General features: G+C 38.4%; 1 protein-coding gene across 1 annotated transcript; it reads left to right on the plus strand.

The window, feature by feature from the left end:
* The first annotated feature begins 3120 nt into the window (after nt 1-3120).
* On the plus strand, nt 3121-4238 carry LOC105056763 (ethylene-responsive transcription factor RAP2-1-like). The gene is made up of 2 exons (XM_073247875.1): nt 3121-3773; nt 3919-4238. The coding sequence occupies exon 1, from the start codon at nt 3185-3187 to the stop codon at nt 3725-3727; it is 543 nt and encodes a 180-aa protein (XP_073103976.1). The 5' UTR covers nt 3121-3184; the 3' UTR covers nt 3728-3773; nt 3919-4238.
* The last annotated feature ends 18804 nt before the right edge of the window (nt 4239-23042 follow it).

The following is a 23042-nucleotide window of genomic DNA, read 5'->3' on the forward strand; positions in this document are numbered from 1 at the left end:
TCTCTTGTCGAAACCCTTTTCAGAAGGATTTTCACCACATCCTCCAATGGAGCAACCACCAATTCAACAATGTGGGGGGGATTTTCATCCTCCATTGTTGCAGGAGTCAATCCGGTGGTCGGAGTTTGGGCATAGCCACCCACTGGAGCTGAAGGACTGACAGTCAGGGCCTTGGCCTATTTCTTTCGGGCCAATGCCCATTCCCGCTTCCTCACGAGTTCTGAGTTCATTTTGCCTCTGAGGATCGCGATAAAGGTTTGGAGCAGGAAAGTCTTGCAATTACTTTACTCTGACTAAACATCCAGGAGCCTGATTTAAAAGAAGATAAAAAATGAAGACAAAAAGTCACCGCCTAAGAAATTAAATTTTTAAAAAAATTACCAGCTGTGAGGTCCCATCAATTGCAATCATTTGCAATCATTGTGTCAAGATGATATTAGCAACTTTAAATGCCAGACATTCGTGAAGGCATGAAAGAGTGCATCCCCATATCCGAGGCCTGACTTTCAGAATATTCTTTTCGTCTGATTCTCAGACTTAGGAGTAGAGAAGTAGTATTATAGTGGTTACTGTGAGTACTTCAAATCAGTGTGCCAACCATGGGACATCTCAAGTCTTCAAACTATCATCGGAACCGCTGACTTAAGAGCAGAGCCATATACAGTGCAGAGTAGCTTGCGTCTGGTCTATCATATTGTTTGTCCAATGCATTCTATTGTCTCGACAGGCCGATGTCTTAATGCATAGGCTGTCCCTATTATCACAGCCAACTCACTTCATGATGTACGCGACAGCTATCCACTCTGAGTGGGTAGAATCAGTCATAACCAACTTTTCTAATCTCACGAGAGCGATTGAGGGCTGAAATATCTCGTCCATTATAGTATGTTGAACAGCTCTGTATCTCGGGATCTCACAATCTTCATATAGCTATGTGACCAGCTATTCGACAACTTTTTATATAAGCAACCAAAGTTTCGAAAACCAAGATAAATCAATCAATCCCTCTCAGAGAATTCGTTGTTGCTCCTATTGTTCTCTAAATTTGATTCGAGCATCGGAGGGTCCTCGCTAAAGCAAAAATCTTTGGTTTGGACTTATTTTGCAGGTCACTCCAGTGCCAGCATCCCTGCATAAGGCTCAGTCACCTTCTCTCCGACCTCGATCGAATCGAGCAGCAACAGGGGTTATGTGTTGATACATTAATATCTTGCTAATAGAGATTATGCACCAGTACATCAATACCCTACTACTAGAGGTTATGCGCTGTTGCATCAATACGCTACTAGTGAAGATTGTATACTAGTATATCGATATCCTATCGGTAGAAGTTGTGTACTAGTAGATTGATATCCTACAAGTGAAATTTGTAAGAATTGTGTGTTAGTATATCTATACCTTATTAATAGGAAGTATACATTGATATATCTATACCTTGCCAATGGAGATTATATATTAGCATATCGATACTCAACTAGTAGGGTTTATATGTTGGCATATCGACACTAGGACTAGAAATGGGCTGGGCTAGGCTAGGCCACACTCCTATCTAAGTCTCATGATCCATTTTTTTTTTTGGTTTCATAGTCAATCTTAGCTAGGCTCGAAAATTTTTGAAAAATCTAAGTCCGAGCCTAGCTCGAGCCTAGCCGAAGTCGATTGGGTTAGTCTGAAAAAAAAGATACGGTCTTACCAGCAGCCCGAAAAAAATGCGATCGCCTAGATAAATCATGAGGGGCCCATTATCGAAATCCTCTAGTCTTGTCTTAACAAGAGGCTGCTCGAGAAAGTAACATACAATCTCATGATATAGTGGACACACACAAAATACACGCATATAACAAACAGGGAGATGTCTCCCTGCCCCATGCCCTTGGTAATAACATCTCTATTTTTTCTCTTCTACCATCCTTCCATTCTTCTCCGCATTGCCCTACGGTTTCTTCCTCGTTCCTAAACCCCCACTCCTCCAATTCGATCCTCGAATTAGCCTCCTACATTGAAATCTCCAGGAGATCCCCTCCTTTCTGGTCTACCCCAAACCCAATTTCATCCTCCAACACCGACTCTTGCAGATTTATTGGTCTGGATCTTTTCCAGGGCTCTGGCACTGCCAATGCTGTCCAATAAATATGCTGGAGGGCCGTCAGACCACCATCAATGGCCATTATACACGGTAAGGGAATGAAAATGATCACCCATCAAGCATCCTTTGGATGGGGAACCTCTTGTCGGACACCTTCAATGATGTCACGACCATCTTCTCCAAATATATGGCGCATTGATGCACAAGATCAAGAGCTACTCGTTCAGGTTCTTTAGGGAGCATCAATGATGCCTAGGCCTCGACGGATTGGGGATCGGGACTCTTGGAGAGAAGAAGAGCCTAGGCTGTTCACGAACCCACTTTACTTATTCTTAATTTTGGTTTAGCCTGAATGCCTAATTGCCTAAGCTTAAATGATTTTAGTTGGATTCAAGCCTGAATTCAAGCCCCATGTCGGGCTTGAATTTGGGCTCAACTCGATTAGATTCGAGCTAAACCAATAGTATACTTGAGTTTAGTTCAAAATAAAAATAGGCTCTATATCGAAGCTCAAATCCAACTTGATATTGTTCTGACCTACCAACAGTTCGATCCAAAGTTGGATCAATCCGAACTTCTTTTCAATCCTAATTGATATCTTATTAGTAGAGATTATATGTTGGCATATCAATACTCTGTTAGTAAGCATTATGGATTGGTCTAACTGTAGGATATTGAGTCTGATCATAGTCCATGATTGTCGAGGTAAATTTTATATTTTAAAAAAATAATTTATTTTCAAACAAATAAGGGCTTTTACCTAGTGTCTATCATGAACCCACAATCACGTGATTGGAACCCTGTCCAATCTTAATTGCTGTCCATGTGGAACCGGTTTCAAACAAAACGCCGCAGGCGCCAATTCGGTTCACATATTGCCGTATAAGTCCGCCGCAACACGTCAACGCATGAACCTTCAACGGTGCAACTTCGGGTACGGAACGTTTATCTCACCGAATGGTACGTGTCGCGCGTCATCCGCTTTGCTTCCCTCTTTAAATCCGCCCACTCCCGCCTTCTCCAGCCATCCCCTCTCCAACCCTGGAAAGCGTATTCCTTCCAGCCAGGGAATACTCTGTTAACGGTGTATCAATTATCATGGAGCCGGGATCCGGAAACCAACCACAGACGCCGACGAGGGAGGAGCCGACCGGCCCGGTCCCGTTCAGAGGGGTCCGGATGAGGAAGTGGGGCAAGTGGGTGGCGGAAGTAAGGCTGCCAAGAAGCCGGAAGAAGCTATGGCTGGGCTCCTACGCCGACGCCGAGAAGGCAGCGAGAGCCTACGATGCCGCGTTGTGCTGTCTGAAGGGCCCGAATGCGGTGCTGAACTTCCCGGAGCGGCGACCGGACATACCATCAGCCAGCAATCTTAGCCTGCTGGAGATACGGGCTGCAGCAATGGCGCATGCTCATGACCGGCCGAGGAGATCGGTCGACCAGGCCGGGCCGGCTGAGGCGGGCGAGGTCGGAAGAATGGAAGTGGCGGTGGTGCCTGGTGAGCCGTCACCAATTTACTCACCGGAGATTAATTTAACGGAGTTACCTGGGGAGTGGAATCCTGGAAATGGTAGTGGTGGCGATGATGATCCTGCTGGCACTTATAGCTCGCCACTTTGGAACCATGAAACAAGATTTAACTGAAAACTTATTCAGAAGGCGACCACACTTATCTCGAGTGGGAAGTCAGGTATTTGCTCTTCGCAATGGGCCGGCTAAATTAGGCTGAACCCCAACCCAACCCACCTGATCAAGTTACGCGGCAGCAGTCACCCGTTTTTTTTTTTCTTTCTTTTTATCTTTTCTTTTTTTGATCAATGGTTGTGCCGCAGCAGCAAGTACTTTGGCCTTTTGAAGGAGGAGAGCGGCAGCGGCAGTAGCAGTAGATAGTAAATTATTGTGAGCGTTGGTTACATGGACGTGGACCAGTCCAACAGTCAGTCGCCACCTTATCCTCATCCTGTTATCCACCATACACGTGTTTCGGGATTTGGACTAGTCCATCTAATTATAATTTTTCGTCGGTTCAAGTGGGCTGGGTGCTCTGGTCGTGTAAATGGTGGATGAAATAATCCTTGTCCTCTCGGATGTAATTAAACAAAAAGGGATTCCATTATTTGGTTACGGCAAAGCTAGTCCTGCCTACGTTTCTTTCTTCTATTTTTTTTGAGATGAGAGTCTTCGTTTACGTTTCTTAATTTCTTCAGCATAACTTATGTGGAAGAGATTGAATGGACAGCTGATGTGGCATTTTCATCAGAATAGTTAATCTGTCCTTTCTCGTTTGAAGAATATATCAGTTGGGCTGGCATCTAAAAAAGATATTGATTGACTTTCTAAGCGAAAGAGAAGTGGGAAACATCAATCACTCTCCGTACATCTTACGTATCCCTAAGACCATGTATTACTACTTTGGTTCTCGTTTTTAATGAAGCTTTTCTCCATTCTGTTACCGAAAAATGACCACGCTACGTATATACCGTGTACATAAATCTCAACTAATATTTGACGTTAAAACCTTCCATTATATTAAAAAAAGGGAACGTGTTGCTTCTACAGGAGACTTCTCTCCTACTTTTATTTGAAAAAAAAAATATATATATATATATAAGCTCATTTCACGCTAGCTTGCGTTAGAGAAAAACAAGGAAAGTCGAAGGTGCATGACAAATTCCTTTGTATAACCAAATGTTCTGCGCATTTGACTTTTCTTGATTTTCTCTAACAATTAGAAATCTAAGTGTAAATGTACGGTGATCCTCAGGGACATCCTCTCTTGCTTGCAGCCACTTTGGAACAAATTTTGCTATACTGCAGGAAATGGGCTTACGGCACTCTTTGAAAAATATAAATAGCTTATCAATACTCCACTTAGGATGATCTTTCCTAATCTCTTCTAAACCTCTGGGAGTAAATCTGGTTCGCCGTCACATTTCTTTAGTTATGGGTCAAACACTTGGAACTTCAAATGTGGCGCCTCTCCCTCTCTCTCGAGGCATCTCCTGAAATGAATCGACTTTCTGCTCTTCCTGTTGATTTTCAGTTGGATCCTAGATTGAAAGATGGCATTTCTTGGCACCCCAATTCATTAGGTAATTTCTCCACTGGTTCTCTCTGCAAATTTCTAAATACCAAGGATGTTAAGTGGGATTTTGCCCCCCATCGTGTGGAATCTCAAGATCCCTCTGAAAATGAAATGCTTTTTGTGGCTGGCTATTTTAAACAAATTAAATACCAAATGCGTTATCCTAAAAAGGATAGGTAAATATCTTGGTGGCAGTTGCCCTTGTTGCTATGAACAGCTTGAGACCCCTTTTTTTTTTTAATGTAAATAGGAGATAGTAGGAAGCTGTCCCTATTTTATTCTTTGCAACAGAATTCTCAACAGAGCCCGACAACAGAAATTCAGCTTATAAATGCATTGCTAAATGGGAAACAAAAGCAAAACAATGAGAATGAACTTTTAGCTGGAAGGGTGGGCCATTGATTGTAGCTTAATATATAATTCTTAATGATGAGTCTGAAATTTAGAAGAGCCCAGATATATATCTCCGACAATAAATGATTTCTACAAAACCGAAAACAGAGAATGTTTCTTGTGCAAAAGTATGCGGATGTTTTCCTCCCTCTAGATCTCCTAGCAGACGACTGCAAAAAAGTTGATCCCCATCTTCTTAGTCATCTTGATTTTTTCTTTTTTTACTTCCCCAAACTGTCGATATAGGTCATGAAATGTTAAAGGCCTTTTAGCAAGTAAACATCTAAAAAAAAGATGATTAATAGACTCAACATTAGTTCCACAAAACGAGCATCCAGTACTAATGCTCCATCATTTTCTACTTAAAATTTTTTTAATATGTAGTTTATTCTGAGCAGCCAACCACAGAAACACTTTCATCTTCTCGGAACAGCTTGAGACCGTTAATGATCTCTGTCTCTTGTTCATTCACCTCTAAGATTCCTGTTCTGTTTTCATTTGAATATCCCTTGCCCCTCGGTTGATTTGAAAGGTCTCTGCACAAAATGGAGGAATAATCCTTTGTCTCTATGGATATGCCGCATGCTGTTCACATATTGACGGCCACCTTTACTAGGACTTGCTAGAAGAAGAGGAACAGTTGTATCTTCCTCAACCGATGTTCCTCTGTTGCCGCAATTATTCCTTGCATTCTTCACCACTATAACAACTGGTCTCTTCTTTGCTATCACAAGGGTTCTCTAGATTTTGGTAAAATTTGGGACTGGATCAAAAATATCAATGGATATTTTGCTCCTTTGTCCTTAGGAGTGGATCATATTTTTTCTCTATTTTCTCTTTTGGTGTATTTAGTTTCTTATTTTTTTTTTATTAGAGAATATAGAAAATATCAAAAAAAATTCAGTTGATATTAGAGAATCTAATGGAAGCTAAAAATCTTTCCTAATATTTTTTGATATTCTCTGATACTTTTGTTTTGATGTGCATTCTTTTCTAAACCTTTTGGATGGGATATAATCTTGTATCCTTTTGCCCTAATAATAGAATGACCGATGTGGCCCGGTGCTCATTAGTCCCCTTTTTACTCAAAAAATAATAGTTTGTGTTATGTCTTAATAAGCTTATCTACTTGTCAATGAAAATTCAACCGATCAGCTACCAAACCACTAAATTATCCTACATATTTACATATTGTGGTCTCTTAATTTATGAATTTTTTTTTGATATGACAGTGCATTCAAATAAATTTTATATGAATATAATTTAAAAAATTAAAAAATAAAATATCTCGAAGTTGTTCCACAATAATATCCTCTACAGTTCAGAAAGTATCGTGGATTCTTTGTTATCTATTTCCACAGATAAATATTTTTTATTTGAGAGTGCCTAAAACTCATAAAATTATGTTTTTGCATGGGCATCTATAATAATGCGATGACAGCGTAGTGGCAGAGTTCAGGCTTGTTGTTACTGATTGGACATAAGAAACGGTGGGTTGCGTCTTAAAGTCACCCTCCCCGATGACAACGGAAGTGCATTATTAAGGAGATGTAAAATGTCGAAGGAAGACATGAAGGAATAAGTCATTAGTAGATGATGGAACCTTATACGTGTATCATTAATCTATCCATTGGAACAAAAGGCATATTCAGTAAAAAGGTAAACTTTTACTTTTTTTTTTTTTCACCCCCTTTTTTCTGCCAATGAGTTCCTTCTTCCTATTGTTGTTACTTTAGTTTTATTTTATATTATAGAAAAATACTTTAAAGAATTTTTTTTCATCTATTTCATATATCCTATTCAATAGATTTTTTTTTTCAATTATTTCTACTGCATATATATATATATATATATATATATATATATATATATATAGTATGATTTGGCCAAACAATTCACAAAATTGGAAGATGGTATGGACCTACCAACAAACCCAATATGTGCTACGTTCTCAAATTTCAGATTTGTAGATTGAAATAACAAGTTATGCTGCGCACTAATCCTATATAGATCACGATGCATTAAATTAATAATATTAATTTATTAATTAATATATTAATTGATAAAAAATAACGTATTACTATATATCTCTCCGTACCGATTTAGGTTTGAGGCATATCAATTACAATATTTTTTCAATTAACTTAATTACAGACCATTGGATTATTGACCAACAAAATACGTCATTTTAAATCTTGCATTACCATCCATAATTGTATAATTAAATCTTGCATTGCCACCCATATATAACTTCTTTAACGTTGTTTTTGATCTACAGCAGATGGCGTACCACAGCAGATCTATTCTTAGACCTGCCAATCGATGTCGATCCTCTATCAGAAAGATCAAATGTTATGTAAGATTATTAGTTAGTATCTACAATATATCAGCAAAAAAATGATTCTCATCCAGTACTATATAATAATATGTTGGTCTGTTGGTTCCCTGAATGAAAATAAAATATAGATAAATTGATATAAAATTATTTTGAAAGCTAGATAAATTATATCAACCATAGTTTCTAATCTAACCATTATAACATTACTTCCTACTCTAAGCATATTGTTGCGGCTTGTTTCTGATTGATGTCGGAAGATAAGGAAACAAGGCACTAGAGCAACTTGCAAAAAAGTTTGGACCAAAGGATTGGGCTCCGATGAAAATCTTCCGATGCTCAAGTCAGAACACGCAAACAGAAAAGCAGAATTTTAGCTCTCTGAGATGGATTACTTATCTGGATCCTCGGAGTTTGAGTATTTATAGAGGAGACGGCTGTGTAATCGTTCTTAGAAGATATGTTGGCTAAATCTAATACGATTATTTGGTTGTGATTCTCAGTATCAGATGATTACACCTGAAAGATTCTCAGATCAGGTGGTTACACCCAGATAGTATAACAGCTATGGTCAGTTGGTGCCTACCTTTTGAATCTGAGCCTGATTAATCCGCTTTTGAGGAGAGATCAGAGAGTGTGGCGTGCCGACTAGAAGTTGGAACTGATAGTTTTCTGACCAAAGCTCGGTTAAATGGATTGATCCAGAAGACTAACTGACTCGCAGTTATTATGCTGACCAGAGATTGTTCTGATATGCAAGCTATGAAAATCGACCAGCAAACTCTTTGACCAAAGATCGGATCAAATCTTTTTCATCTAGGATTTGGATAAAGAACTATCCGATTAGGAGTCAAATCAAAGACTGACTGATCAGGAATTGGATCAAGCACATACCGACTAAGAGTCGAACGAGTCGTAATCAATCATGCGACTGCACTGCTTAAGATGTGCATTCCGACTAGTTCTTTTAGATCAGAAGTCGGATCAAGAACATGCCAACTAGAGGTCAGATAGAATAACCTTCGACTAGGGGTCGAGAGAGACATTTATCGACCAGAGGTTGGGCAAACCACAACTATTAGACCACTTGAGAGGCGCTGATATGGATCCGATGGGTCATAATGGGCTTGAATCTTCACACATCATCGATCCATTCCAAATTACTTTTAATAAATACCCCCTACTCCTTAGTTCGAGCTCTGGTCAGGCTATAAGATTATTTAAACCAAAATTTGCATATGATTTTTCAGACGAAAAAATTATCGAACTAATGATAAAATTTTTGAAATCTACACAGACACCACTCTTCTCTACTGAGATGCATTAAATGTGTCTTGTTTCAATATTATTCGATCAAAGACTTTTAACATCTCAAGATCGATCAAAGGTCGAGTTTTAATATAAGTCGATCACAGATTTTTAATATCTCAAGGCTGACCAAAGGTTGAGTTTAAATATAAGCCGATCAAAGGCTTTTAGCATCTCAAAACTATTAAAGGTCGAGTTTCAATATAAATCGATCAAAGACTTTTAACATCTCAAGATTAATCAAAGGCTGAATTTAAATATAAGCCAATCAAAGGCTTTTAACATCTCGAGGTCGATCAAAGATCGAGTTTAAATATCAATCGGTCAAAGATTTTTAACATCTTGAGACCGATCAAAGGTCGAGTTTAAATATAAGTTGATCAAAAGCTTTTAACATCTCGAGGTCTGATCAAAGGTCGAGTTTAAATATAAACCGATCAAAGATTTTTAATATCTCGAGATCAATCAAAGATCAAGTTTAAATATAAGCCGACTAAAGATTTTTAACATTTCGAGGTCGATCAAAGGTCGAGTTTTAATATAAGCCGATCAAATATTTTTAACATCTCAAGATCGATCAAAGATCGAATTTAATTATAAGTCGATCAAAAGCTTTTAACATCTCAAGATCGATCAAAGATCGAGTTTAAATATAAGTCGATCAAAAATTTTTAATATCTCGAGATCGATCAAAGATCAAGTTTAAATTTAAGTTGATCAAAGACTTTTAATATCTCGAGGCCGATCAAAAATCGAGTTTAAATATAAGTCGATCAAAAATTTTTAATATCTTGAGACCGATCAAAAGTCGAGTTTCAATATAAGTCGATCAAAATCTTTTAATATCTTAAGACCAATCAAAGGTCGAGTTTAAATATAAACTGATTAAAGGCTTTTAACATCTCAAGACTAATCAAAGGTCGAGTTTAAATATAAGCCGATCAAAGATTTTTAACATCTGAAGATCAATCATATACCGAGTTCAATATAAATCGATCAAAGACTTTTAACATCTCAAGGCTGATTAAAGATCGAGTTTAAATATAAGACGATCAAAGGCTTTTAGCATCTCAAGATCGATCAAAGGTTGAGTTTATATATAAACCAATCAAAGATTTTTAACATCTCAAGACCGATCAAAGATCGAGTTTAAATATAAGCCGATAAAGGCTTTTAATATCTCAAGACTAATCAAATATCGAGTTTAAATATAATCCGATCAAAAACTTTTAATATCTCGAGGTCGATCAAAGGTTGAGTTTCAATATAAGCCGATCAAAAAATTTTAACATCTCAAGATCGATCAAAGGTCGAGTTTAAATATAAGCCAATCAAAGGCTTTTAATATCTTAAGGCCGATCGAAGATCGAGTTTAAATATAAACCAACCAAAGACTTCTTAACATCTCAAGATCGATCAAAGATCGAGTTTACATATATGCCGATCAAAGACTTTTAATATCTCAAGAACGATCAAAAGTCGAGTTTAAATTTAAGCCAATCAAAAGCTTTTAACATTTCGAGGCCGATCAAAAATCGAGTTTCAATATAAGCTGATAAAAAATATTTAACATCTCAAGGTCGATCAAAGATCGAGTTTAAATATAAGTCAATCAAAGACTTTTAATATCTCAAGACTGATCAAAGGCTGAGTTTAAATATAAACCGATCAAAAGCTTTTAACATCTTGAAGTCGATCAAAAGCTGAATTGAAATATAAATCGATTAAAGGCTTTTAATATCTCAAGGTTGATCAAAGATCGAGTTTAAATATAAGCCGATCAAAGACTTTTAATATCTCAAGATCGATTAAAGGTTGAGTTTCAATATAAACTGATCAAATATTTTTAACATCTCAAAATCGATCAAAGATCGAGTTTAAATATAAGCCGATCAAAGACTTTTAACATCTTGAGGTCAATCAAAGATCAAATTTAAATATAAGCTGATCAAAGACTTTCAACATCTTGAGGTCGATCAAAGATCAAGTTTAAATATAAGCCAATCAAAGGCTTTTAACATCTCAAGGCCGATCAAAGGCTGAATTTCAATATAAACCGATCAAAGACTTTTAACATCTCAAGGCCGATTAAAAGTCGAGTTTAAATATAAGTCGATCAAAGACTTTTAACATCTCAAGGTCAATCAAAAGTCAAGTTTAAATATAAGCCGATCAAAAACTTTTAGCATCTCAAGGCCGATCAAAGATTGAGTTTCAATATAAGTCGATCAAAGACTTTTAATATCTCTAGGCCGATCAAAAGTCAAGTTTAAATATAAGCCGATCAAAGGCTTTAAAAATCTCAAGGTCGGTCAAAGACTGAGTTTAAATATAAACTGATCAAAAATTTTTAACATCTCGAGACTGATCAAAGATCGAGTTTCAATATAAGCCGATCAAAAATTTTTAATATCTCAAAGCCGATCAAACGCTGAGTTTAAATATAAGCCACTCATTGGTATTACTCTCATTTATATATGGAAGGACCGACGTTGACAAATTGAAGCATTCATTCATGCATATACTTCAGCAAAATTATAATATCATTAATAATACATGCGGAGGTTAGTTGAGTTCCACAATTTTTGGAGTGAAGTTCCATCAAGTTGTCTCAGTTTATAAGTTTTGAGGCGTACTATCTCATCCACCTGATAAGGACCTTCCCAATTAGGTAATAGCTTTCCCCACTCCATAGGCTTTGAGACTTCGACGTGCTGCGGCACCATATCACCAACTCGAAATTTCTTAGACTTGACTTGAGAATTGTAGTATTTGACCATCCTTTGTCGGTAGGAGGCCATTCAAACAGCAGCTCGTTTCCTACTCTCCTCAACCAGATCAAAGTTGGTTCGCAACCATTCAGAGTTGGTGTTCTCGTTGTACTCCTCGATCCTGAGAGAAGGATGTCCGATCTCAACTGATATAACTACTTCAGTTCCAAATGCAAGGTTGGATGGAGTTTCTCTGGTCGGAATTCTTTGAGTTGTTCGATATGCCCACAACACATGATACAGCTCGTCCGCCCAGGACCCCCCAGTCCGATTATGTCTAGCTTTCAAGCCTTGCAAGAGAGTCCTGTTCATTACTTTAGCATCCCCATTGGCTTGTGGGTATCCAACTGAAGTGAAGCATTGTTCAATTTCAAGATCTTCATAAAATTCTCAGAGTCGGGAGCCGCTGAACTACCTAAAATTGTCAGTTATCAGTACCCTCGAGAGACCATAGCGATAAATAATGAATCTCCAGATGAAGTCTTTAAACTTAGCCTCTGTTATACGGGCTAAGGACTCTACCTCCACTCACTTTGTGAAGTAATCAATGGCCACCAAGAGAAATTTGCACTGACCTGAGGCCTAAGGAAAGGGACCCAAAATGTCTATTCCTCACTGAGCGAAAGGCCATGGAGCGGCGATAGGAGCAAGGGGCACCACTGGTTGATGCTAAATATTGAAAGTTTGCTGACAGTGATCACACCTTCTGACAAAATCAGAGGCATCTTTTTGCATCGAAGGCCAATAATAGCCTTACAGGAGGATTTTGAAAGAAAGAGTCTTTGCGCCCAAATGATTTTCATAAATTCTCTCGTGGACCTCTCTTAGTGCATAATCTGCTTCGGATGGTCACAGACATCTCAGAAGTGGGAGAGAGAAGAATCGCTTATATAACTTGTCGTCATGAAGCACATAGTGGGCAGCCTACTTGCGGATTTTTTGAGCTTTCCGGCTATCAAGTGGTAATTTGTTCGACCTAAGGTACTTCAGCAAGGGGTCAATCCAGCAAGGCTCTTTTTCAATCTACTGAATAGTAAGAAATTTTTTCAGGCTTGAGTTTTTCAATATCTCGATGTAAGTTTCTTTTTGAAATTCAGATGGTAGAGAGGCTACTTGCTTTGACAGTGCATCCACCCACGTATTTTGTGTCTGAGGTACCTGTTGGATATTAAAGCTTAAAAAATATGTGGTCAGTTCTCTTATCTTTTTGAGGTACCTCTTCATGTTTTCTTTTCGAACTTCATATTCACCCTTGACTTGTCCTGTTACCAATTGAGAGTCATTGAAGACCTTCAAGTGTTTGGCTCTCACATCCTTTGTAAGTCCGAGTCTGGCAATTAAAGCCTCATACTTTGCTTCATTATTGATGGCTAAAAATTCAAACCACAGGGTGTACTCTGCCACATCACCTTCTGATCCGATTAAGATGATCCCAGCTCCTGATCCTGATGAATTGGAAGACCCGTTCACATGAAGAATTCACTGATCTTCAGGATCGGGGTTCATATTTATTTGTTCCTCTAGCACCATTGAGCTACCCTCTGTAACCTCCGAGCCCTCCTCATCAGGGATGGTGCACTCAAGGATAAAATTCGTCAAGACCTGAGCTTTAATTGAAGGCCTTGAATGGAGCTTAATGTTGAATTCAGAGAGTTGTAAAGCCCATTTTGCAACCCATCCCGACGTGTCTGGATGGTAGAGGATTGCTTTGATCGGCTGATCCATGAGCAACACTATTGTATGAGCTGAAAAATAAGATCGAAACTTCTTTGCCGTGATGACCAGAGTGAATATTAATATTTTCAACTTTGTGTACCTGATCTTTGCATCCTGAAGGACCTTACTTGAGTAATACATTGATTTTTGGATTCGTTCTTTTTCTTGGATGAGAACCAAACTAATTGCTGCCGGAGATACGCAAGATAGAGTAGCAATTCTTCTCTAGATTGGGGCTTTGTAAGCAAAAATGCCGAGCTAAGGTACTGCTTTAACTCTTCAAATATTTTCTGACACTCAATCGTCTATTGGAAGTCCCTCAATTGCTTGAGGGTTTGGAAGAAAGGCAAACATCTCTCAACCGATCTTTAAATGAAACGATCGAATGAGGTGATCCTTTTGGTGAGGCGCTGGACTTTCTTTACATTTTTTGATGGGAATATCTCTAGAATTGCCTCAATTCCTCATCGGAAGACCATAAATCTGAGGAACTTTCCAAAGCTAACTCTGAAGGTATATTTTGTAGGATTTAACTACATCTGGAATCAACGTAGGGTGTTGAAGGTTTCTTAGAGGTCGGCTATATGATCTGGGGTGGCTCGACTTTTTACCAACATATCATCCATGTAGACCTCTATGTTGCGATTAATTTGAACTTTGAAAACTTTATTTACTAGTCGTTGATATGTTGCCCCGGCATTCTTTAGCCTAAAAGGCATCATCCTATAATAGTAGAGCCTAGAATCAGTAACAAAGGCTATTTTCTTCTCATTCTCATATGCCATTCGGATTTGGTTATAACTGGAGAAGGCATCCATAAAGGTGAGAAGCTCATGCTCAGAAGTGGCATCCACCAATCGATCTATCTGAGGGAGAGGATAACTATCTTTGGGGCAAGTTTTATTCAGGTCAATGAAGTCGATGTACATGCGTCATTTTCTGTTCGTCTTCTTGACTAGCACCGCGTTAGCGAGCTAGTCAAGATACATTGCTTCTCGAACGAAGCCGATCTTGACCAGTTTGTCCACCTCATCAGCAATTACTTTCTGGTGCTTTGGGGTAAAGCTTCTCTTCTTCTGCTTTATAGGGCAGAAGGTCTGACCCACTCTCAAGTGATGGGTCATCACCTTCGGATCTATATCAGGCATATCGCTGCCATCCAAGCAAATAGGTCCGTATTTTTCTGCAAAAGAGTAGTTAGTCGAGTTTTGCTTACCTGATTTATGAATGATCCGATTTTCACAGTTTGATGGAAATTTTTTTTTCCTCAGAGGGACCTCGACTAGATCCTCGAACAGTCGAGCATACTCTTCAGCCAGATCATCGTGAGCGTCCAAACCTACTGGGAGTTCAGGTTGGGGCACCGCCGACTGCTCCACCCGTAGTTTAGCAGCGAAACACTATCGGGCCATAGCTTGATTGCCCCGTACCTGCCTCGCTCCAGCTTCAGTCGGGAACTTCATCATTAATCGCTATTGTAAGCGGACAAGAAAAAAAATCTACTGAAACTATATAGATAGGTCGAGTCAAAATTATTTCTACGAAAATTTAGGGCGATTATGTTTCTTTTTTGAAGAAAGAATAAAAGAGAATGGATTGTAGAAGGATTAAAAAAAATAAAATAGTAAAAATTAAATATAAATTAAATTGTGAAAGAAAATAAATCAGAAAGATAATTCAAAAATTTTGAACCCATCATACAAATTAGTTTTATTTTTTTTTATGTTACAATATTAATTCCTGTGATTAGGACATTAGTATAGCTTATCTCTAAGGGGTACGGACTGTATCAGTAGATCACAGCTTGTCTTATTAGAGTATAAACTATCTAAATTCAATTATAAGATATAAGGTTTAATCTAACATACCATGATTTATCTCTCCTAGGTACGTACCATATCCAAAGATCATCACGGCACATCAGTAGAAGGTATAGACCGTATAGACTAAATCAATACCTCAGAAAAATAAAAAGATATGAAATAAAAGTATAATTTTATTATATAAAAATTAAATATAAAAAAAAATAAAAATTTGTTTACAGGTTTCATCGTATTCTCAAATTGAAGGAATTTAACCACGCATCAAAATCTCTAGTTCCATATTTTTCTCTTTTCTAAAATTTAAAATAATAAATTAAAAAAATTATTTTATTTTTTTTTGCTCCCGTGCTTTCTCTCTGCTTGCTGCTGTCGTTCGCTCTATCTGCTTGCTGCTGCCGCTCGTCTGTCCTGTCCATGGTCCTCTGCTTTTGTAGGCTGAGAGTTTCTCCGAATATGTCTTTTAAGAGGATTCAAAGTCCTCTGTTTCGGTCTCAGTCTTTGCCACGTCCCAGGCATTCTTATGCGACAGCCCGCTAAGCCGCCTAACTCTATTAAATTCCATCTGCACCCGGGTTGCATCTCGGTTGCATGCCAGGCTCTCTTGTGTCCGCGTTTAAATGCGGGTGGCCCACTCTTCATGCAAAGCCTGAAGTCCCAGGGTGTTTTAAATCACCCACCCTCAAAGCCCGTGCACCTCTTTGTTTTGATTTGAATCCCATGGCAGCCCCTAGACCCCGCCTGCTTGCTTCCTTTTATTTGACTTAAACCAAGCCACCGTCATAGTTCACAGACGCGCCTATTTGAAACCTCCAAGCCCACCAACACCCATCACAGTAGCCGGAACCTTCTTTGAACTGGCACTAGACCCCACGCAGATCTACGTGAACCACTGTTCACCGTGCCTTTTCTTTGGGCCAAGCAAAGCTTCCGTGGGTCAGGTTTCTAGATGATTTGTAGGCTGCCTTTGATCACCTTTCGAGATCTATTTTAAATCTAATTTATTTTATTTTTTTTTTTAATCTGTAAATCAGATTTTTTTTATTGGTGATCATTTTTTATGCCAAATACAAACAAAAGCATCAATTTTTAAGAAATAAAGATAAATCAGTATATATTTTAATATTTTTATTAAGATATTTATTATACTTATCAATCATCAAGTGGTAGCTCGACATCACTGTCTTCAACACCCCTAGATTTGGTCAGCCAAGAATTGCATTGTAGGCTGACAGTAGGTTAAGCACAAGGAAGTCAATGTGGATGATCACCTGCCTCGATTTGGTTCCCACCGTAAGGGGCAGTCTAATGGTTCCCTCCGAAATTACTGAACTTTCGAAGAAACCTTGGATCGGAGTACTGAATTTATTTAATTGTTTTGCAACAAGCCCCGTTGCAGTGAAAGTAGCAAAGTATAAAATGTCAACAGAACTTTCATTATCGATAAAAATACGGTATACATTATAGTTAGCTATATTAGCGATAATAATCACTGCATCATTGTGCAGGATTTGTATACCTTCAGCATCTTATTCGGTGAAGATTATCGACTCCTCGAGCCGAGGCCTCTTCGCCATATGCAGCTCCACCGATCCAAACGATCCTCCGGTTATCATATGAATTTCACCTCGTAGGGGACGATCTTTTGCTATCGCCTATCCCTCTGCCTGTGGTTGCACTGGTGCTGGTTGAGATTGAGGCTAAGGGGGCTGGCATTGTCGCTACTGAAGCACAGGACGTCTCTGCTGCTGCTGTCCGATCCTTGGAGGATATAAGTGTGGAGGACCTTGTCATCGGATGAACCGATCCCGCCTCCCCTCTCAGATCAAATGCTCCATTTTCTCTTTGACCTAGTAATAATCTTTGGTATCGTGACTGTGGTCATGATGATAGAGGCAATACTTGTCTGAATCATGGTATCCCGGGTTTGTCTGCATCTTAGAAGGTGGAGGCAAGTTGGTTTGCACCTCCATCAAAATCTCTCTCCTAGAAGTATTCAAAGGAGTGAGATCGCCAAACCACCTTGAAGGTGAATGATTCCTCTTCGGTGAAATATTTCTTCTCCTCAGTGGGGATCTTGAACGGTGGTGATTTTCACCATTTCATTTGGGCGAGCGAGCCCCGCTCTGCTCTTGATTCTCCATAGTTGGGGTTATTCGGATGGTTTCTTTCGCTAGAGAATCTTTCAATTGGGCATATTTCTCTATCCGAGCCAATATTTTTGAAAAATTCTAGGAAAAAATCTTCAACAACGACTTTTTGAAGTCGTCCATCAACAATCCGCCCTTCAAAGCAGACATTGCGATCGAGTGATCTAGATCATGGACTTCCAACATAGCTCTGTTGACCGAGCTACATAAGATCGAATGGACTCGCCTCCTATTTGATGGTTTGGAGGTGTCCGAGTTCTTCTGTTGTCACCGGCTAGTGATGAAATGGGTAGCAAAGGCTTAGCTCAGCTTCCGAAAAGAGTGAATAGAAGCCGGCTTCAGATTGGAATATCAATGTCGGACAGTCCCCTTCAAAGTGGAGGGGAAGGCTCGACATAGAATAGTATTGGAGGCTTCCTGAAGGAGCATGACTGCTCGAAAGCTGTTGACATGATCGGCAGGGTCTGTAGTCCCGTCGTAGCTCTCCAACTAAGGAACCTTGAAGTTTGGTAGAATAGGTTCTTAGACGATGCTCACCAAAAAAGATGGTTCAAAATCAAACCCATCGGATGGTGCTGATGGGTTGTTGCAGATCTACTGGATCTTCCAATCCATTTCTCGAAGTCTTCACTCAACTTTCACATCTCGGTTGGTATGCACTTCAGAGAGTGGAGGAAATCATCAGTCGGGGGTTGAATCATGCTCAGACTGAGGACTCGGAGACCACCATCTCCTTGGTTTTTGGGTCTGATCCACCGTCAGTCGCTAGGGTGGAACGATTTGGGTTTGATTCGCCAGCTGTGATGCTAGCAGAGGCTGGATAGCTACCTGAATGACGACCGTGAGTTATTGCACCTGCTGGAAAAGCAGGTTGAATTGCTCCACAGTCACCATTGTGGGTTGCTGTACTAGTGCAAAAACTTCTGCTATCACTGAAGGTGCAAGAGTAGAGTAATTTATTTCATTCTACACCTGTCGGAAGGTGGAGGTATTGGTTCGTCGGGAGAAAGTCCTGCATGGAGCCATCTTTGAGAGTTTCTAACTTGTCTGCTCCTTTTTATAGGACCTGAGATTCGGCCTTTCCTCTATCTATTGCGGCTTGTTTCTGATTGATGCCCAAAGATAAGAAAATAAGGCATTAGAGTAACCTGCAAAAAAAATCTGGGTCGGAGGATTGTGCTCCGACGAGAACCCTCCAACACTCAAGTCAGAATGCATAAATAGAGAAGCAGAGTTTTAACTCTCTGAGATTGATTACTTACCTAAATTCTCGAGATTTGAGTATTTATAGAGGAGATGGCTGTGTAACTATTCTTACAAGATAGGCTGGTCGAATCTGGTGTGGTTACTTGATTGTGATTCTCAGGATCAGACGGTTATATCTGAAAGATTCTTAGGATCAGGCAGTTACACCTAGATAGTATTGACAACTATGGTCAGTTGGTGCCTGTCTTTTGAATCTGAGCCTGATCAATCTACTTTCGAGGAGAGATCAGAGAGTATGGCATGCTGACTAAGAGTTGAAACTGATAGTTTTTCAATCAAAGCTCGATTAGATAGATTGATCTGAAAGACTAGCTGACTCATAGTTGTTATGCTGATCAGAGATTGTTCCGATATGCAAGCCGTGTAAGGATCGCATGCGATTAGAGATCGACCAGTAAACTCTCTGACCAAGGGTCGGACCAAATTTCTTCTATCCAGAATTTAGATAAAGAACTATTTGATTAAGGATCGAATCAAAGACTGACCGACTAGAGGTCGGACCAGGCACACACCGACTAAGGGTCGGATGAGTCATAATCAATCATGCGATTGCACTGCTTAAGATGTACAATCCGACTAGCTTTTTTAGATCAAAAGTCAGATCAAGAACATGCTGACGAGAGGTCAGACAGAATAGCCTCCGACTAAAAGTCAGGACAGACATTTGCCAATTAGGGGTCCAGCAAACCACAACAATTAGGCCATCTGAGAGGCACTAATATGGATCCGATGGGTCATAATGGGCTTGAATCTTCACATATCATTAGCCCATTTCAAATTACTCCTAACACATATAAAACACCACATTACTTTTATAAATATGGTACAAAGTTAAGGTATCATGATATACAGTTGAATAAATATAATACATAATTATTTTATTTTGTCATACAATTAATCCAATATGATACATAGTTATTTTTATTTTCAGAGATTATAGATCATATCTTTCCAAGATCGTCACAATTGAGGACAGAGCTCTCATACAGCCAGCTCGAATGATTCTGCGACACATATACTATGCGATAAACTCTGATACTTTAAATATTTTTTTTTATTTTTTTATTTTTTATTATTTAATATAATATTTTTTATGATATCTTAATACTCTCAGATTTGGACGTGTGGGGTCACCAGTGACCCCACACTCACATAGAGTAGCATCCGACTCTTAGAGTAGAGGTGTGGTAGAGGATCTGTCCAGCTCACGGCACCTCCGACTCGATCAGAGGATAGAGATCTCGTCTATATTCAGAGTCGCATATAAGTACTATATATCTTCATTAAATATGTTTAAATTTTAACCATTTTAGAATCTAACATTTATTGTTCAAAATAAATTTTACAGCCTGGGGTGCCTCATGTGGTTACCGACATCATCCGATGATTGATGCCGAGGTCGGTGAACGAGTTCTCCAATTGGCCATCAGGAGCTCGTGGTGCAACTTGAAAGATATTCCTAGTAAGTCAAAGATGTTTAATTTTTGAATTCATGATAGATTTGTATTCTATTTATTAATATATGGTTGCTTCTACTTGCAAAGATACTATCGATTTGAAACTCTTCAAGATGAGGCGGCTGGTCGTCGAATCTTCTAGGAGGTGGCCATGTGGAGGTTTCGAGATGGGCTGTACAGCCTTCGGCAGTCTGCCATAGAGCACTCTAATTTCAAGTCAGCATTGCATTGAAAATCTTACATAAATCATTGGATGCGGGCAAACATATGGGAGGCCTTCTACAACCAGTAGAGTATCGAGGAGTACTCTGATAGGGGGTAGAGGATATGGCAGAATCGATCCATCTAGCAACATCCGATCAAGTACACTAGTAGCTCCGTTGGTACATATATTATGGCCGATAGATTCATAAAAATTTTATACTTAAATTAATTTCATATTTAATTGATCATATGTATATTTTAATTAATTTAATTTAATTATTTATTTGTTGTAGATATGGTAGCTGGGTCGTGCACCTAGGCAGCTGCAGATATAGAAGGCCACACACCAGTCTAGGAGGACTTGTGATAATTTAGATCTTCAATCTCGACAGATCATGACAACACACTTAAAATATTATTTATTAAGCTTTTATATACACAGATATGTATGCATTAATAAATTTTTAAATTGTATAGGCAGATTATACGGAGTATCTTGTATCATGGTACAGTGAGGATTCATCCTCTCAGCCCTTCCTTGACCTCGAGGGATGGCTCAAAGCCATCGAAGCGGTGAGTAGTAGCTGGGTCATAGGATTCGGCCACAGTTTCGACCCTCCAGTAGCTCAGTACTCCTCTCAGGGCTCAATGATCTAGACGTGGGCTGACGCACATGTGGAGGAGGTCATGCAGATGCTTTTGAGCCAGTGACCTCAGAGCTTCCGAGATACTGTTTGTGATATGATCATAGAGATTCTTCAAAATTTACATCTGTACGATCAATTAGACTTGTTGTTACAGCCATCATAGCAGATAAGTCTATCAATAATTTTTATTACTTATTTTAAATTTTTATATTTAGAAGCTTCACATATTTAGACTTAAGTTTGGAAAGGAGATCTAGAAGATAAAAATTCAATCTAACTATCTAAATGATGAGTTGGGAGTGTCTATAGCTCTATATCATCGACTAAAATATGTAGAAATAATCTGTTCGAGAATCAGAGTAGTATATCAAAATATACGTCTCCGTATCGATATATATACTTTTATATTAAAATTTATTAATAATATTTTATTTTTTTTATTATAGAATACTGAGACATCCAGCTCTCATCCACCAGCTGCTGGAGAAAACATACAGGAGCAAGAGGAGGATAAGGAGGATGATGAGGAGGATCCTAAATGATTTTTTTTGATATGTATGTAATTTTGATACTTGTAAAGTAGTATAAATTTATAAAATTATATAATTTATATTTTTAAAATAATATAATTAATTTTATATTTATGATTATGTTAAATAATTATTATTTTATTTGTATCAGATTTTAAAAAATATTATTGCTTATTAATGTGCTTAAAATAGATTTTAAAATATTTAATTATATTTTTTTTTAAAAATAAAAATTATTAGTGACGGTATTAGTAACGATATCTGCTATCCCTAATAATTTTTTAAATTTTAATTAAAAAATTAAAAAAATCATTAGTGATGGTAATAGCAACGAAAATACCATCGCTAATAATTTTTTTAACACTTTAATTAAGAAAAAAATTAAAATTATTAGTGATGGTATTTTATCTCTAATACTGTCACTAATTATACTTATTAGTGACTGCTGAATTACCATTGCTAATAATGATAATTGGTGATGAGGTTATTTCTGTCAGATTTTTAGTCATAGTAAGCCATCGTTAATAGTATTAGCGACGGTAAATTGACTATTAGCGATGGTAATTAGTTGTCACTAATAGTCTATTTTCTTGTTGTGCCAGAACCAAAGCCTTCTGCCTCCTAGCTCACCGTTGCTCTTTCCTCCTCTTATCCTTATCTTGCACAGCCACTATTGGTTGGGATCTCACAAAGAGGATGCTGGATTTCAATTTGCACATGAGTTCCTTGTTTCAAACTCCATAACTTATGCTTTCTTTTATCCACTGTTGGTCACCATGGATATTGTTGCTGCCATGGTCTTTGCTAGAGGGTCGTTGCTGGAGTTGACAGGCCATTGCCACTATGGGAGGTGGTCGGCATAGAGTTTCCCTTCCTTTGTTTTCCACAAAGAAAATAAGAAACTGAGAAAGAGAGAAAGAGAAAGAGAAGGAGAAGAAAAAGAAAAAGAAAAGGAAAGAAAAGAAAAGAAAAGAAAAGAAAGGAGAAAGAAAAAAGAGAATTTTTCTCTCTCTTCTCTCTCTCCATCCTGTACCATCTCTCTCCACTTTCTCTCTCTACTAGTTTGCTTTTTAATTTCTTTCTCTAGATTCTTTCTCTTCATGGATTTCTCTCTTCAGGAATTATGTAGACCTATGAGGGTCCAGGTATTCAGTAATCCAGATCAATTGGTTGGACCTTGGTCTGGGGTCTTAGATTGGTATTGTAGGTGACCATCTTGCTTGTTGGTCTTCATCCAGATTTTCGTTGGCTATTCTCTAACTCGTCATCAAAAATAT

This window comes from Elaeis guineensis, chromosome 13 (assembly GCF_000442705.2).
Source record: "Elaeis guineensis isolate ETL-2024a chromosome 13, EG11, whole genome shotgun sequence".
Taxonomy (NCBI): Eukaryota; Viridiplantae; Streptophyta; class Magnoliopsida; order Arecales; family Arecaceae; genus Elaeis; species Elaeis guineensis.

Bases quoted from the DNA above. Each gene is read 5' to 3' on its own strand.
- LOC105056763 (XM_073247875.1), top strand. From the start codon at position 3,185: ATGGAGCCGGGATCCGGAAACCAACCACAGACGCCGACGAGGGAGGAG.